This window comes from Hippocampus comes, unplaced genomic scaffold, assembly GCF_001891065.2.
Source record: "Hippocampus comes isolate QL1 unplaced genomic scaffold, H_comes_QL1_v1.1 scaffold114, whole genome shotgun sequence".
Lineage (NCBI taxonomy): Eukaryota > Metazoa > Chordata > Actinopteri > Syngnathiformes > Syngnathidae > Hippocampus > Hippocampus comes.
The window spans coordinates 623,816-639,614 of NW_017806197.1; the positions used below are offsets into that span (position 1 = coordinate 623,816).

The 15,799-nt window shown below is 44.7% G+C and overlaps 1 protein-coding gene across 1 annotated transcript in view; it reads right to left on the bottom strand.

Moving 5' to 3' along the window:
- The window catches only part of gpc5c (glypican 5c), a 111,010-nt gene extending 95,800 nt beyond the window's left edge, over positions 1-15,210 (bottom strand). The window contains exons 1-2 of the mRNA XM_019855900.1: positions 14,780-15,210; positions 5,760-5,921 (exon numbers count right to left, since the gene is read on the bottom strand). Coding sequence (XP_019711459.1) covers positions 5,760-5,921; positions 14,780-14,960 — 343 coding nt within the window. The 5' untranslated portion in view covers positions 14,961-15,210. The remainder of the gene's footprint in view (positions 1-5,759; positions 5,922-14,779) is intronic.
- Between the last annotated feature and the right edge of the window lie 589 nt (positions 15,211-15,799).

Below are 15,799 nucleotides of genomic sequence, written 5' to 3' on the forward strand. Positions count from 1 at the left end.
ATGCACGAGTGTGAAACGACTGCAAAGGTGAAAGGGGATAGTCAAGAATGCTTGGAGCAGGTGTGGCTCAGTCACGAGGGGTCAATTATGTGTGGCTTGGCCACCAAAAAGAATCATCGAAAACTGAATGGAATGAGTTCTACTGATTGCAATGGACGAGGCCTTGTTTTGGGTCAAGGAAAAACCGCAGCAAGATTCGAAATGAAGAATAATACCAGGGCTTCATTGTGGCACAACAACGTGGTGTCGTCATAATAATCACTCGTACCTCACACAAACTATGTAAGGCCCCAAAGAGACAAATCTAAATGTTGTTTTCCCTCCTGTCTACGCTTTTCTCATGAATTGTACTTCCTCCTTTGCAACACAATGGAGGAGTGACTGGAGGCTGAGTGACAAAAGGCCCACCGTGGGGACTCCTTAATGGCGTGCAAGGAGCCACCAAGGCGAGGAGGAAGACAGGGTGGGAGCAGAAGAGTGTCCGATACGGCCCGTAAAATGCAAAGTGAGTGCACTTGAATGGGTGCCGAACGGGCGGGTGACCGAGCAAGTGAGCCAGAAGGGAAAAGACGGCTGGAAAGCAGCCAACGTCGGACTGAAAAGTCACCATGAGTTGCAACACAGATACAAGCTCCTCCTTCCCTCAGTGGATTCTCCTTACCGAGACCTCGGTTTGTTCAAGTCCAACATGAGTTCTCACAAGTTTTTGGCTTCTTTGGCAAACGAGTGAAGTTTGCTGTTGGAGCATTCCAACCAGAAGGGAACGATTATGTAGTCACACACGCAAAACTACTGCATATCTCAGAGCTTAACAAATGAGCCTCCTCCTTCTGTGTCAGACAGAACACAGAGGGAGGCGGGGGGGGGGTGTTGGCGGGTGTATAGTCAATCTGGACCAGTCAGCAGCAATGGAGGAGAAATCCCAACAGCCCGACAAGTAAGAGATTCGGTAATGTCCAACTCTCTCGTAGGGAGATACGACCCTAATTGAAGACCAATAAACACCTTCGGACTTCAAACTTGCGGTCTTGATGTGATAATTGCAAGAGTTTCAGAGCTTTGTTTATGTGAAATGAGTGTGCTGTGGCAAGAGGAAGAACAATGTGTCAAATTCGCAAGGCTGTGTAAGAAGATCTTTCCCGGAGAGAGAAGACGATGTTGGCTCACAATAAAAGTGGCACTTTTTTTTTTCCTCCGTCGCAGTTTGAATTGATTTTGGGAATGTCTGCAAAGAGTCTCCTCCACGCAGACCTCTCATTAATCTAGGCAATGAAAGTCAAATGAGAGGAGCTGAAGAACGATGAAAGGGACGGTAAAAAAAAAAAAACAAGGAGATATTTGCGGGGAGGAAGATGGCTGAAGATTGATGCATTTATGGCTTCATTGTGTTGCGTGCATGCTTGGCAGACAACATGTGGGTCCCTTGCAGCGTGCAGGCCAAGGAAAAAACGCCGCTGGCACGACGCCCACTCTTGTTAAGAAGCCCATTGTCGACAGAGCAGTCCGCACTCGGAGTGGAACCCGGATGGACAAAAAAAAGAAGAGCAATGCATTGAAAATACCCGTCGAAACAAAAAAATGTTTTCTGTGCAACTGATGCCAACAAAAAAAACAAATGGCTGGGACAAAGTCGCCCCAGAAATGTTCGACTTTCAGGTGTCGTATCGGAGGAGCGGACGAGAGTCGGGGTATTCCTCAATGCTAGAATCGGGGGTGTCAAGTTTAACACCTGACCTTTCTCTTGCCCTATTGCGTTGAAAGCTATTCCCTCCCGCTTTTTTACAGATTCTCTCAATCCGAGGAGCCTCGCCTTCTCATCTATTCGAACATTCTCTGCCGAGGCATATTTTGTTGTGGCACTAGCGGTTTTTGCCCTTGATGTTTTGTCCCGCTTCAATTTGTGTTTATTTGTTTGTTTTTCCTCTTCCACTGGTGCCTTGGTTCAATTAATGCTGTGACCACGCTCGTAAATCAAAATGCTTGCGTGTCCAATCATCTTTCCACATTGAAATGAATGGAAACACCAATGATCCATTGCGTAAAACCCAATAACATTTTTGGGATCTGTTTTTTTGGGTCACATCACAGTCATGCAGACACAAACTAACTACTTTCAGTGACTCAGTACACTGCAGTAATATTAGTCATTTATCGCAGAGGATAAAGAATACATGCCTGTGATTTTATGATACTGTCTGTCTACATGTGTTCACGCACCATTGGATTTCTACGTATCATCTGCGTGTGTGTGTGTGTGTGGGGGGGGGGGGGCGCTTTAGTTTTGCTTTGAGAGCCACACACCAAAGCGCCAAACATGTCTGTGTAGCCTGCTTCTGAGGGGGTTGTCACACATCTATATTAAGTGAGAGAAGCAGATGAAAAGCAGAGGTAATTAGCGACGGTTGATATGTGACTTCATGACTCCACAAGTCTTTTAAGACTCCACCTCCTCGACTTCAGCCTTCCCCCTCTTTTCACTCAGCAGGCCGGAACCCTTGCAGACTCATCCTGTTGTGATGTGTCATGTCCACTCAGGAGACCACAGAGGCGTAGCTACAACACAAACACGACTGGGACACGAGCACATTCACCCTGAGATACGCAATGTATTCGTTCCTCTATTAGGTCCATAAACACGTTTCCTCCCCGCCCTGAGTGATTAAATGAGACGTGTAGGGATGCATTCCGGATATCCTCCCTAATTTGAGCATGAGATCATGGTGCGGCGCACCGTCCTCCTGTGTCCAAGCATCGGCCTCTAGAGCAATAGCACGGCCGGTCAAAACATCTGCAAAGAAAAATATATGCAGACATTGACACAGAGAGAGGGCGCGAGAGGGTGGGAAATGATGGCGAGACAGGAGGGACAAACTTTCAGGCAAATCAGGTGTTTGCAGATAAGACCAGCCTGTGGCTGGAATATATCCGGCCGGGTTGTAACGGGGCTTCTTCATGCTGCAACAACAAGGCACTCTAAAGCAGCCATGTCAGCCCGAAGCTCTGCACACTGGCTGTCACATTGTTTTTTTTCTGCCTTCCCCTCTTGGCTCGTCTGCCTTTCCCTATCTGACGTGCGCATACTCACAGCAGAAAACGATGCACTGCTAAGCAGCCACGCCATTAGACCGTCCAAAGAGAAAATTTATTTTCATGGTGTTGACATGCTGTAGCTAGTGAACCAAATGCATGTCATGATTGAGACGGATAACCACTAAGTCGAATCCGCTCAAATTCTTCCATAGTGGGGTTTTCTTACTCATGTCTTTGAACAACGGCCCAAAAAATGAAGAAGGCTGGAATGAACAAAAATAGTTGAATGCTGTATCTCCACAAATTAGTTTCCAGCAATTATCTTCGAGCATGTATAATGTGTTGAAAAACAAATCTTTGACTTCACTTTACAAGTTATTTGAGTGCAGTTTAGACAATGAATTTGACTGCATTTCGACCAGTGTCTTGGAAGAATATGACACTGAGAAACTTTTAAAGCTAGCTGGATAATTTGGAGAGGTGGATAGATGGAAAAATGGAGACTTTATTAATCCTGAGGGAGATTCCCACAGTTTCCACAGTGTAATATTTGCCATGTCCATGTCCAGAAAGAAAAAAAAATAAATCCTCAGTTTGTCTTTAGCGTTAGCATGTGCTAACCCAACACTGGAGATCTCTGGTTTGCTTCACCAAAATTTGTTGTTTTAGGCTAACATAATGAACCTGTATGACGTCTTCAACAAGTAAACCAAAGCGTTTCAACCCGCATGAAGATCAATGAAAATGTCCAGGCTGTCAGATTATTCCGGTAGCGATTGCTGGGTTGACAAGGCAAAGCCCATGATGGAAACTCTAAGCCTGTCTGGCTCACACTTTGCTTCGTGTTTGACACCTTTCCTCCATCACCAGAACATGACAGCTAAAGTCATTTCTTCTCCTGAAAGTGGATGAGGAAGGCGTGTTTGTTTACATGAAGGGGAGGAAGGAGACCAGAGGAGCTAGCCTGGGCGTGTCTGTGCGTGTGTTTCAGGGAAGTTGAAAAGGATTTAAAAAAAAAAAAAAAAGCATGTGGTTATTGTTATAGTGGATTTTAAAGGGGGGGATTGTAACTTAAAAACATGGAACCACCCGACAGGCATTTGTGATGAGCTGATATCAAGATTATAGGTTCTGTGTAGGGTTGAGCTTTCTGAATATGCTGTTGGGGAAAAAAGACCCATCGCATTTATAAATGTGGTGCGTGTTTGTAGGGTCATGACATGACAACTCCCACTCATGACAAAGCACAGTAGGGCCTTTTGCACTGTCCAAACAAGGGCAAGCCAATGAAAACACACATTCAGGCAGCCATGCACACCATTTTTCATCTAATGGCCACTTTCTTCAATACCGTTCACCCCTCAGCGAGACTCGGAACAATACAAATCGCGTTATATTAAAGAGGAAAGAACAGATTTCAGTTTTTCACAGAACCTTGTAGAAACTGCACCGTCATGGTATGTTACACGAGAGGCAATGAGGTCAACACTAACAGAGCAACAACCTCAGACTTTTTCACCTTTCTGAGTTCAGATGGTGTCAGCTAAAATCATATCCCTGTCGGTTCATATGTACACCAGTCATGTGCTACGTTCCACTTGAAGCACACATCGGCAGCAAAGACTGTCCTTAGAAGGCTTTGCAAGTGGATGACTCGTGATGTCATCTTTTTGATCCCGATTACCCCCCCCCCCCCCAACCCTTGTATCTGTTGATATCACATTGTTATTTTTCCATCTTAGCCTTTGCGGACCGTGTGGAGCACTCGATCTTCATTCAGCCAGACGGGCCCCAGACATGAGGTAAGACGTGAAGGAGCTTAATGATGATGAAAAGGGCAAATACCAGAAACACATTCAGACATTTTTGCATGTATTAGTGCAGTGGAACGGAGAAGAGGCCCAACCCCAGCGCTGCGTGACCTCCTCGAGAACGTGTTTGACGGCACTATAATTCCAACAAAGTGAAAAGTATTCATTTCCGTGACAGCAATGTTAGTTTTGACAAATTCCATTCCGTTTTTTCCATAGTTGTGAGCAACATAAGTGGCATCCGCTCATTCATCATGGGGTAAAACATGGCCTGTGTCTAAGCAGCCTATTGTCTTCTCAGAGTAATTGTAAGCTTTCGATAATACTCGAACTAGAACACACAGAAGTCAAAAATATAAATGAATCTCGCGAACAGTGTGGGATTGCGTTACTTTTAGGGAGGAAATGTTCAAATTTAGACCGCACTGCGATCGTGCTGTGGTCAGATGGGCACTGAGAAAAAAAAAAATGTTCCTGAGGATCTTGGACATACAATGTGACCAAGCTGAAGTATCAACTCTGAATATTTTACTCACCACATAGCAAAAATGTAAACGTTGCTGCAGCCGAGGAAAGCCGACTCATCGATGCATCAACTAATCAGTTCAAACTCCGAAAAGGCAGATGGCCTGTGTAATCATGTCACATCATCTCAAATTAAAAGCTTTCCCTTCCTCTAAACCATTTTAAGTAAGAGTTCAGCAAAAGGAAGAAAAAAAAAACAGGTAATGCGCTAAGATCGAAACGCTTTCGATGAGGAGGCCAGAATTTGAGCAGAACATCAATCAAGCACCAGAAGCAAGAAGAGAATGTACTTAATGAATCATGACGAGCTCACCAAACATGTACTTCAAAACCACGTCCACTTAAATCCATCCAGGACAACCCAAAGTCTGATTTGTAAGTCTTTGTACTTACCCTGGAAGGCATCCGAGTGGCGAGCGATCAGGTGCTTCAGCTCATAACTGTATAAGTAAATGTTGTGGAGGGTTTCTCTCCTCACTGCGAACTGGTAGCTTTCCTCCATCTTGCGGGTGCAGCAAGATGGACCCTGGTGCTTGCAGACCAAGAGATCCACATCTGGGAGAGAAAGGAAGACAACGACACATGTAACTCGCCACTCGGTTCAGCAGTTTTCCTGGTCCGTGTTACATACTACAAACAAATAATTAGGGGTTTTACTTTGAATTGAGGTTAGGGGTCATTGATCCAGTAGGAAATTCCAGACTAGAAGCACGTATCCATTTAGAAGTAGCGAGTGGATTTTTCCATCCCATTTGCAACCATAGTTGATTTTAGTTTTTAGGCTCACTGAAGCTTTCAAGAACTGCGTTTTCCTTGTGGTGTATTCCACAAGTAAAAATGAGATGGACACGAAGACCCTAACAGCCAGATCCTGTAGGATCTTGATCATAGGTGTCAAAGTCGAGGCCCGGGGGCCAGATCTGGCCCGCCAAATCATTTTATGTGGCCCGCGAAAGCAAATCAAGCATGTCAAGTCCCATGATGTTTGCTAAAGTCTGAACCAAAATTTCAAATTGTCGTATGTAATCCACAAATAACAGTCATTATTCTTGATTTCTGATTTTAAAACTAGTTATCCGTCAATTTGTTGTGCGCTTTGTATGTAATATGTGGAGGTGATTAAACATTTCTATGGTTTCCCAAAATTCAGAACGGCCCTCCAAGGGAAACCGTACCTACAATGTGGCCTGGGACAAAAATGAGTTTGACACCCCTGATCTTGATGATATGGGGACCCAACACGGCACAGTCAACAAGGTAGTATGAAAGATTGGTTCAAGCCTCAAAAACTCGTATTGCATCTAAAACGTTGAAAACATTCCGTTGGCAAGGATGACGCGATTGTTGACGTTACAACGCAATACGTTTGAAAGAGACCAGCTGACACTTGCCGCCGCTAATAATAAACCTCGATGAACAGGAGTCCAAATCCGATGTAGTCCTGTCGCTTCCGGGGGACTACAGATTTATGTATATCTCATATGATTGTCCAGTGTGGAGCCCGAGTATGCGCGTGTTTGTATAGCGGCCTGAGTATGCACACAGATAAACAGCCCATAACTCTGCTGGGAGACACAAGAGGCACTATGGGAGGGTGAGAAAGTAGACCAAGTATTCAACGACATTTCCTGCTAAAAATACTTTCTCTGCCGAATCCAGAAAACATCTTCAGCTGACATTAATGCGCTGTTGTTGTGAAGTGCAGTCACAATTTACATTGGACAAAACGTGCATTTCATGCGCTTGGCGAGAACAAACGGGGCACGAGGGACGCAAAACGTAATCAACTTTTAAATGAGCCAGACAATGCCCGTTATGGCACGACTCCCAACAACCTTACAAAGGCAATGACCTCACAATGATCCAATAAACAGCTCCATCGGAGCTATTACATCAGCTCCAAAACGAGGCCAGCGTCACCTGATTCACACCATTATAAACACGGCCATGACATCATTGAAAGCGGTCACGATGCGCTCGGATCTATTCAAACAGTCTTTTTCCCCCCCACTTGTTTCCCTGCCCAAACTCTTTTACGCTTAGAGAGCCCCGTCGTGCGGTCGCTCGATATGATAACTCGCGCTAAAGGGGGAAGGGCTGGAAGGCAGGTGTTGTAACAAGAGCCTAAAGTATGGCCTTAGGACAGACCGCAAGACCACTGCCTCAGCGACCAAATCCCTCCATGAAACACAATAGGGTTGCATTCTCAATCCCTCTTTCCCTTTCTGCCCCCTCTCTCCCATTTGCCTGGCATATCCTCGCGAGGCTTGGGTGTCTCTTAATTACTCCATTTGTTCCCATCTCAGAGCCAGACGAGTCGAGCGATAACCGCATCTTCTGCCCCATTCCAACTCATTAGCTCATCCCGTTCTTGAATGTTGACGTTGTCCATATTTTGAACTTTGTGCACCTTGGTGCACGATAACTCGGTCGTATGATTGAAATGCGACTCATGTCACCTCTTCGGATAGCTAATAGGCGCCGTGAAGTGAATTCGAATACATCATCATTCCAATTTGGCTTCTTTGTCGTGCGTCCAATTTCGAAGGCGCCGATTTTCACATGACAGGCGCTCGTCATGCTCAGCGCAAAGTCGTAGTGGCACAACATATTGATGATAGCTTGGACTGCAGTTTTAATTTTCTTGACAATCAATACGCTGATGACACATCGTGATATCCCTGTCAAGTCGATGACACCCTAACCAATTCCTGACCGACGGCGAACCCGATGCCACAGCGCAATGAATAAATATCATTTACTGCTTCTTTCGAGTCATGCGCGCGGTGAGCTCATCGTGCGTGATCTCGCTCTCCTTTTCCTCGGCGTTTGCGTATTATCTCTCTGATATGAAATGAATATGCAGGAGACCCTGAGTGTAATCCAGGCCGACCTCAGTGTCCCTTGCGAGTAGCTGGATGAAGTCAGTGATACGCAGAAAGACTTTTGGCTCTTAAAGCCATCACGGCGGTCAGGACTGTCTGACCGTGTCACAAATATACCTGCTCACTTTTTTTTTGGGGGGGGGGGTCATTAGCGGCCACGCCACGTGTGTTTGCAGTCGTTTAGCAACCAACCGCTGAGTCTTTTGAATCTGTGGAACGTTTTACATAGCAAACAGAATCGCAGTGCCTTCTGTCTGAGAGCGGGTGGGAACTAAAATATTCTTCAAACACGGGGGCCGCTTGAAGGTCTACCAGTAAGTTTGGAGAGTCACAGCGCTCTCCAAAGTTCAGTCTGATGGCTACTGTGCACCTTTGGCAGGAGTTCCGAGGCAATTCGGTTCGTCGAATTCAAAAAGCAGATCAGCTGTAATTTATCTGGCAGTTTGGCGGGGTTAATGCATCTGATTAAAGGCCTCAGCAATCAACTGACCATTGGGTTGGATTTCTGCTACGTCTCAAGAGTGAATGGGTTGTCTAGAGGTAGCTCGTGAAATCAATGTGCGCCATATGGATTACTTAATTTTGAAAAAGAAAAAAAAAAGTGATCTCATTGTTCGTCTTTCCACAACTGCTCAAGCAAGGTCCAACTGCTTAAGGAGCGCATTGTTCCCAAAATGGCACTTTGGACGTAAACTAATGACTGAGCTCGCTTTCCCAGAGGTGATTTCATTGGAGCTAGTTCAACAAATCATCTCTGCAGAGTTGTGTACTGTACGCGGGCTTGGTAAAATAAACAACATTCTGACAACTGTGATTGATGAGGAGCTCGAAAGCAGATTGAAAAGAAAAGAAAATAATTCAACAGAATTAATTTCGAAAAACAAGGGCCTGTTTAGCTTTTGCTTTTTTGTCATGTGCGTGTGTGTTTGGGGTGGGGGGGGGGGGCTTGACAGACACAAGTGTAGTCTCCAGCTTCTTTGTAATTAGTGGCCACTGAATTTATTCTGCCTGGCTAAACCGTTGACACAGTTCACCCCTAAAACTCAACTCTGAATCCTAATTCCCTTTAATCATCCTCAGGTGACAAATACCTCTGGAGCAATTTACCATATTAAATCAACGGCTCGGGGGTCTTGGTTTGTTAGAAACAATCCCTTCAGTGACAGCTCAGTGCCCTTCGATGCACAAGTCACAACTATAATTGCCACGCTTGCTCACATGCCATGTGCGATACACCGTGTCACAGTAGCTGAGCGGAATACTGCTGAGAGGGCAGTTTTTTCAAGCAATTAAATTAAAAAAAAAAAAAAAAACGACACGCCGGCCACAGCTCTTTAATATGGTTACACACAGATCAAGAAGGGGGTTAAGGTTTCCTGACACTGTTATTTTGATATTTTACATGAGAACAAGAACAACATTGTAAGAAAACAAGCAATTAAAAGGTTCTTCGGCCTCGGGGAAACTGGTTCCCCTTTTAACTTGTCTGATCCGGTAAGCATACAGGATACGCATGCTTTTACAGATGGGCGGGGCTTGGGGTGGACCGTGCCAAATGCAAACACACCTCAAAAGGAGTCTTTGCAGCATACCTGCATTTTTTGGACAAGGATAAAAGCGGTGGTGTTTGGCTATTGGAGACCTGTCAGGGTCTGGCTCATGGTACAAAGCGATGGCAAAGACGAGGGGTCAGACAGAGAGCGCTAAGAGGGCGAAGCGCAAGGCTGACGGGCCGATAGCTACGGACACGATTAGATCAGAGGTGCCGAGACGCTGGCAAAGAATGTCGTTGAACTCTGAACAAGTAAATGTCAGAGTTCTTGAAGACGCAGCTTTTTGTGAAGCTCCGGGGGCCAGAGAACTGTACATTTAGCCACGTGAACACAATACACATGATTGCCAGTGACTGAAATCCAACAAGGGATGTCAAAGAGACTCGGGCATGGGAATCAACTTCGGACTGGCGCGACGCGGGTAAGGCTGGGGCGACGGACAAAGAACCTCCGAGGCGATTGTGGAGTTGGCGAGGCCATCTTGCGCTTTGCTACTCGCTCTCGATTGCCATGACGAGCTTGCCCTGCTGGGAATGTTGTATTTGATTGAAGTAGGAAGTTGGGAAAACACAGATGCGCAACAATTTTTGCCGACGTGGAGGAGGATGTGTTCCCCCATGTGTTTGCCTTCTCAGCAAGAAAGGCCAAGTTAAAAGGAGAATCCAAAGACAGAATCGACGGCCAATCAAAGGCCATGCTGAGCTTAGAGGGCTTGCCAAAACTTTTGATGGTCTAACTGGTTAAGGATGTGGCAACATGTGATAACACACAGAGCTTCCATTCCCCCTGCGAGTAGACATGTGATGATAACACACAGAGCTTCCATTCCCCCTGCGAGTAACGCATGACCCGATCGCTTTGAATTTAGGATGCACTGCACAGTGTTTCTTCACCCCTTGAACGACGCGGTATAAATTTGCCAACGGCAGTCAGCGAAAGAATTTTCAAAAGAAAAGAAGCCAACCGTCTGAACAGTGACGCTGAGGCTTTATGACCTAATCTCACGATGTGATGTTGTATAAATTTGCCAACGGCAGTCGGGGAAAGAATTTTCAAAAGAAAAGTGCATGTTTTTACATAATCAGATAAGCCACGCGCTAAGAGGAGTGTTTTAAATGAGCTATAAAATACGTGGACGGTGTCTGAGGATGTTCCCCAAGAAGCCAACCGTCTGAACAGTGACACTGAGGCTTTATGACCTAATCTCACGATGTGATGTTTGGCTGCGTATCACGACATCGAGGCAGCACGCAGTAACACCCTTGAAAAATCTCACGTCAGCGATCGTCTTTGCCCCCCCCCCCGCACTGATCTTTTGAGTTTGATTAGGACACGAAATGTGAGCCGCCCCCCCGCTGATCTTTTGAGTTTGATTAGGACACGAAATGTGACGCTGCTGCTTTTGGGGTCGTGTAAGGATTTAAACATTCTGTGAATAAACACAACACAAAATGTACGCCCTCCCAGTGGTTTTTTTTTTTTTTTTTTGGGGTCGTGTAAGGATTTAAACATTCGGTGAACAAACACAACGCAAAATGTACGCCCTCCCAGTGGTTTTTTTTTTTTTTTTAACATGACCATTTCCAGTTAGCAGTGTCTGATGTTCCCCATTGCCACATTCCACCTGGCACGTTTGATGAGAAATCTGTTTCAGCACACAGGAATGAAACGCAGCACTGTATCCTGACACAAACGTCACACTGTGAAAGGAGCTGAAGTTTTGCCACTTCAAATTTCAAACCCTTGCTTTTGTTGGCATTTGATCTGTCAAAGTGACGCGGTGTAGCGCAACCTCCGTACACACAAACACACACACACACACACACAAACACACGCAGCAAATCTCCCACTCAAACATCCCCCACCGCTGTTAACCACTTTGAAGACATGATCGAGCCTGACCCAAAACAACCTACTCTAAAGGCGAGTGTAAATAAAAAGCAAAACAAGAAGCCCAAAACGTTCACATAAAAAGCAGTGCGGTGTTGGATCAGCTGGGAACTCAGGAGGCGATAACAGAAACCTTAGAAGCCTAAAAACATCAGAATTTAGAGGTAGGTTTGTTCTGTGCTATCACGATGAGGGTCGAGGAGGGTCATCGTTAGTGTAGTGGTTCACATACACACCCCCGACAAAACCTTTGGGGCAGTGAAGCTTCTTACTTTATTTCGGCGGTCGAATGACAACACATGAATATAATACAAGAGATCAACATTGCATCCAGAACGGGTCGAAAACTGATGGCAGATCAATTTTAAGAGCTGACAAGAATGAACCCTACTCAACTCTTAGTGAAACCAGCAGCGGACTTCGAGAACAAAAGCAGAGAGGCAACAGCAGACACCAGAAGTTGCAAACCACTAATGTTCATGACGAATAGGAAGGCCAGGCTGGAATTTGTTAAACAGTACAAAGATGAGCCTCAAATATTCAAGACATAAGAAAAAAAAGAGTTTTTGTTCTGTTTTTGGTTGTTTCCCCAACAAACAAACCGCCTCCTTGAAATGTCCGGTGCACCGATATTTGATTCATTTCAAATTCACATGGAATTCCGGAAAGCAGCTGCAGTGAGAGACTGTCGCATTCCCATTTACCGAACAAAAAATGCATTACAAATACATCGCACACTACTTTAGCTTGTCATGCTAAACTCAATGCCGACTGCCGGCATCCCCCCGAAGACCAAGGTCCTTCTGTCGTCCGTCCGTGAGCGCGCAACCCGCCACTACTGCTTATAAATGAAACGGTCATCCTCTGGTTGCTAATGGTGACAACAAAACAGCTGAACAAACAAATATCATATGGTTCGGTTGCACGTTCCCGCTTGGCTATCCGTTGCTCCGCTCCGATGTCGAGCTTCATACCCAGAAAGGGTGGGATGTTTAGCCAGCCAGCTTTACTTCCAAATGGCGCATTTAAAGGGTAAAACTGCTCAGCATCAACATGAATGCAAAGCTGGTAGCCGTGGCCCCAACGTCAATGGAATATGTGTTAAGAGCTCTGACAACGCGAACCCCCGAGAGAAACTCAGCATAGTTGAACCAAAGCCTGAACTCTCTCCAAATGTGTTTTACCTCCAAAATGTTCTTGGAATTGATGGTTATCCTCATAAAACGACTGTTCCCTTTTGGTGAAGAAGGAAAAACACATACCGCAACGTGAAAAGACATTCATACGTAATCTGGTAAGGGAAAAGCAGATGCCAGAAAGAGATTGTTTCTTTAAGATGCATCGTCAGAACTGAACTCATTTTCGAGATATCGCGATATGCAACAAAGTAAAATTCTGACGCTTGCTCTATCGTCAATTATTTGACGACGTGAAATCATGTTTGTCAGCGCAACCTCAAAATGTGAACATCCCAACTACTGTAGTACAGTGGTGCACCGAGTTTTGAGATGCGAGTCATCATTCCATTTTTTTTGGCCAAATTGCCAGGTTTACTGTCAAACTAAACATAAAACAAAAAGAATTACATCAACATGTGTAGAAATATAATACGCAACAATACTCGAGGCATATATTCTTTATCCTCCTAGAAAAAAAAACGAGTTTTACAGCATCTGAAAGATTCTCTTACATTAGTAGCAGACGTCGAAGTTTTATTCTTCTGATTGTGCCTGCATGACTATTATACTGCCCCCGATGGCGAAACTAGACACACCAAAAAGAGAAGCACAACTTATAATCGAGCACTTTTTTGTGGGGGTGAGGATGCTTTAATGGAATTGCTATTCATTGCAATGGGGAAAGATTAATTGAGATGTTTGATGGCGGGCGGTGCTGGAGTTGATCCCAGCTGACCCCATGCGAAAGGCAGAATACACCCTGGAATGGTCACCAGTGAGTCACAGAGCACAAACCAAGACAAACAACCACTTACATTTGCATTCACACCTTCACTGCCTGTACACAAGTTAATGTACCACTACACCATTTTTCACCCATATCGGATTTTAAAAAAATAAATACATTTGATGAATTGTCATTGTTTTTATCTCATTTTAAATTGTAAATACAATTCAGTGTTACAAGATATCATACTAGTTTTAACAAATAAATGAGGTGAATGTTACAAAATGGGTTTTCTCTCTTCATTTTTTAATCTTGAAAATGTGTTTGATGAGGGAGGTCAAAGGAGTTTTGATGGAAAAATGTTCACAGTGTTTTACTTTAAATTGTCAATATATATGAATGTTACAATATATAACACGATTAAAACATATGTTGAATGTTACAACACATTTTTTCAGTTTGAAAAGTTTAATAGCTCCCTAATTTATATTTTTATGTCATGTAAAAGAAGCTCAATGAAAGTGTTACATGATTTCTTTTTACACGTAAATTGTGAATCCATGCAAACGTAACGTAATACAAGATGACACTTTTTTAACATGTATGAATGTTACTGAACATCACACATTGGAAAAAAAATGTGCTGCATTGACTCAATTTTATTTTGTCAAGAGGTTGCACAAAATAAAATCAGCTGAATCCAAGACATACATTTTTATGTAGGCTATACACATACTTAAAACATGTATCTAATTATATTGTTTAGTGCAACCACTTCACGAAATAAAAATGAGTAAATTCAACCACCATTTTTTTTCAGTGCACGTTTTAGTTCTTTCATACACTTTCATTTATACAGTATCACCAACCAATAAGATCAGCAGAAACAGACAGACAGATAGATAGATAAATAAATGCTTTTCAAGCATTCGTTGTTGCATGCTTCATCAACAAGGTGGAGAAAAAAAGCTATTTGTAATTTATGTAAACAAAATCCAAATTCAAGCACATTTTAAGCACCTTCAGTCATAAGTATGTACCGTATGGCTATACACGTGCCACTTGTGTTTCGTGGTTTTCCAAATGGCCAAAGTGCAACTCAGCCTTTCTTAGCAACGTTTACTGGATCGGTCATGCCACACTGCAGAGGAGCGCGGGGGGGACGAGGGGGGTGTCTCACCTGTGCCAGGTGTCTCCGGGACTCGATGCAGGGGGCCGACCTGCCTCACCTGGAAGGCGGCCCTCACCTCATGACAGCTGTACGCGCCCACCTGGAGCGCGCTCGCCGCCAATAAGAGCGCCAGCAAAATCCCCCAAACTCCGCGGGAGTTCACGCGTGGGCATATTCCTGCACGGGACATTGCCGCATGTCACACCGGACCGGAAAAGCCTGCTGGATGGATGGATGGATGCAGCCCCTTCGGGGGAGTGCGCGCGTGTATGTGTTTGTGGAGTCCAGAAAATAAGCGACGAGTTTTTAAACATCTGATCCAGACTGATGTTTTGTTCACATTATTGGTCGAGAGAGGTGTGCTGTCTGCGCCGTGACACGGGAGGAGTGCAGCTGGGTACGTGTCTGTGTCTCTCCACGCCGGGCGCGCGCACGCCCCCCAGCCTCACCCCCCCCCCGTCCCCCCGCCTCGAGCAACCCCCTAATAAAACTCACTCACCCTTTTTGTGTGCGTATCGTTCATGCGCGTCAGCGTTCAACAAACGAATCAACTATTTTAGATGATGTGATACGCAGGTGGGCTTTCTTGTTCATTTACTTTCGATTTAAACACGTCGTCATGAATCACGTATGAGTCGGATGACATTATTCATCTAGAATGTAGGATGCGGGTTTGTTTGTTATCGAGTGGGGGTGGGGGGGGGGGTGACTACCGCGTGTCATTTATGATTCTTGCTCACGTCCATCAAGTTTCATAAAACGGCGAGTTCGAATGGATTGAGTTTGCTTCCACCTACTGGTGAAAACTGTTCAACCCTTTGCAACGGATATGACATTGAGCCACCAACGCACCACAAAATCTTTGGAAAATATAGGGGATAAACCTCCAGTACAAGTTTTCCCAAAAACTGGGGTCAGCTGCCCCTAAAATAATAATTAAAAAAAAAAAACTTTAGGAGAAAAAAAAAAAATCTTCAAAAAGGTAGACCTCCGGTGCCGAATTGCACATATGCGGAAGGCCAGTGGCTA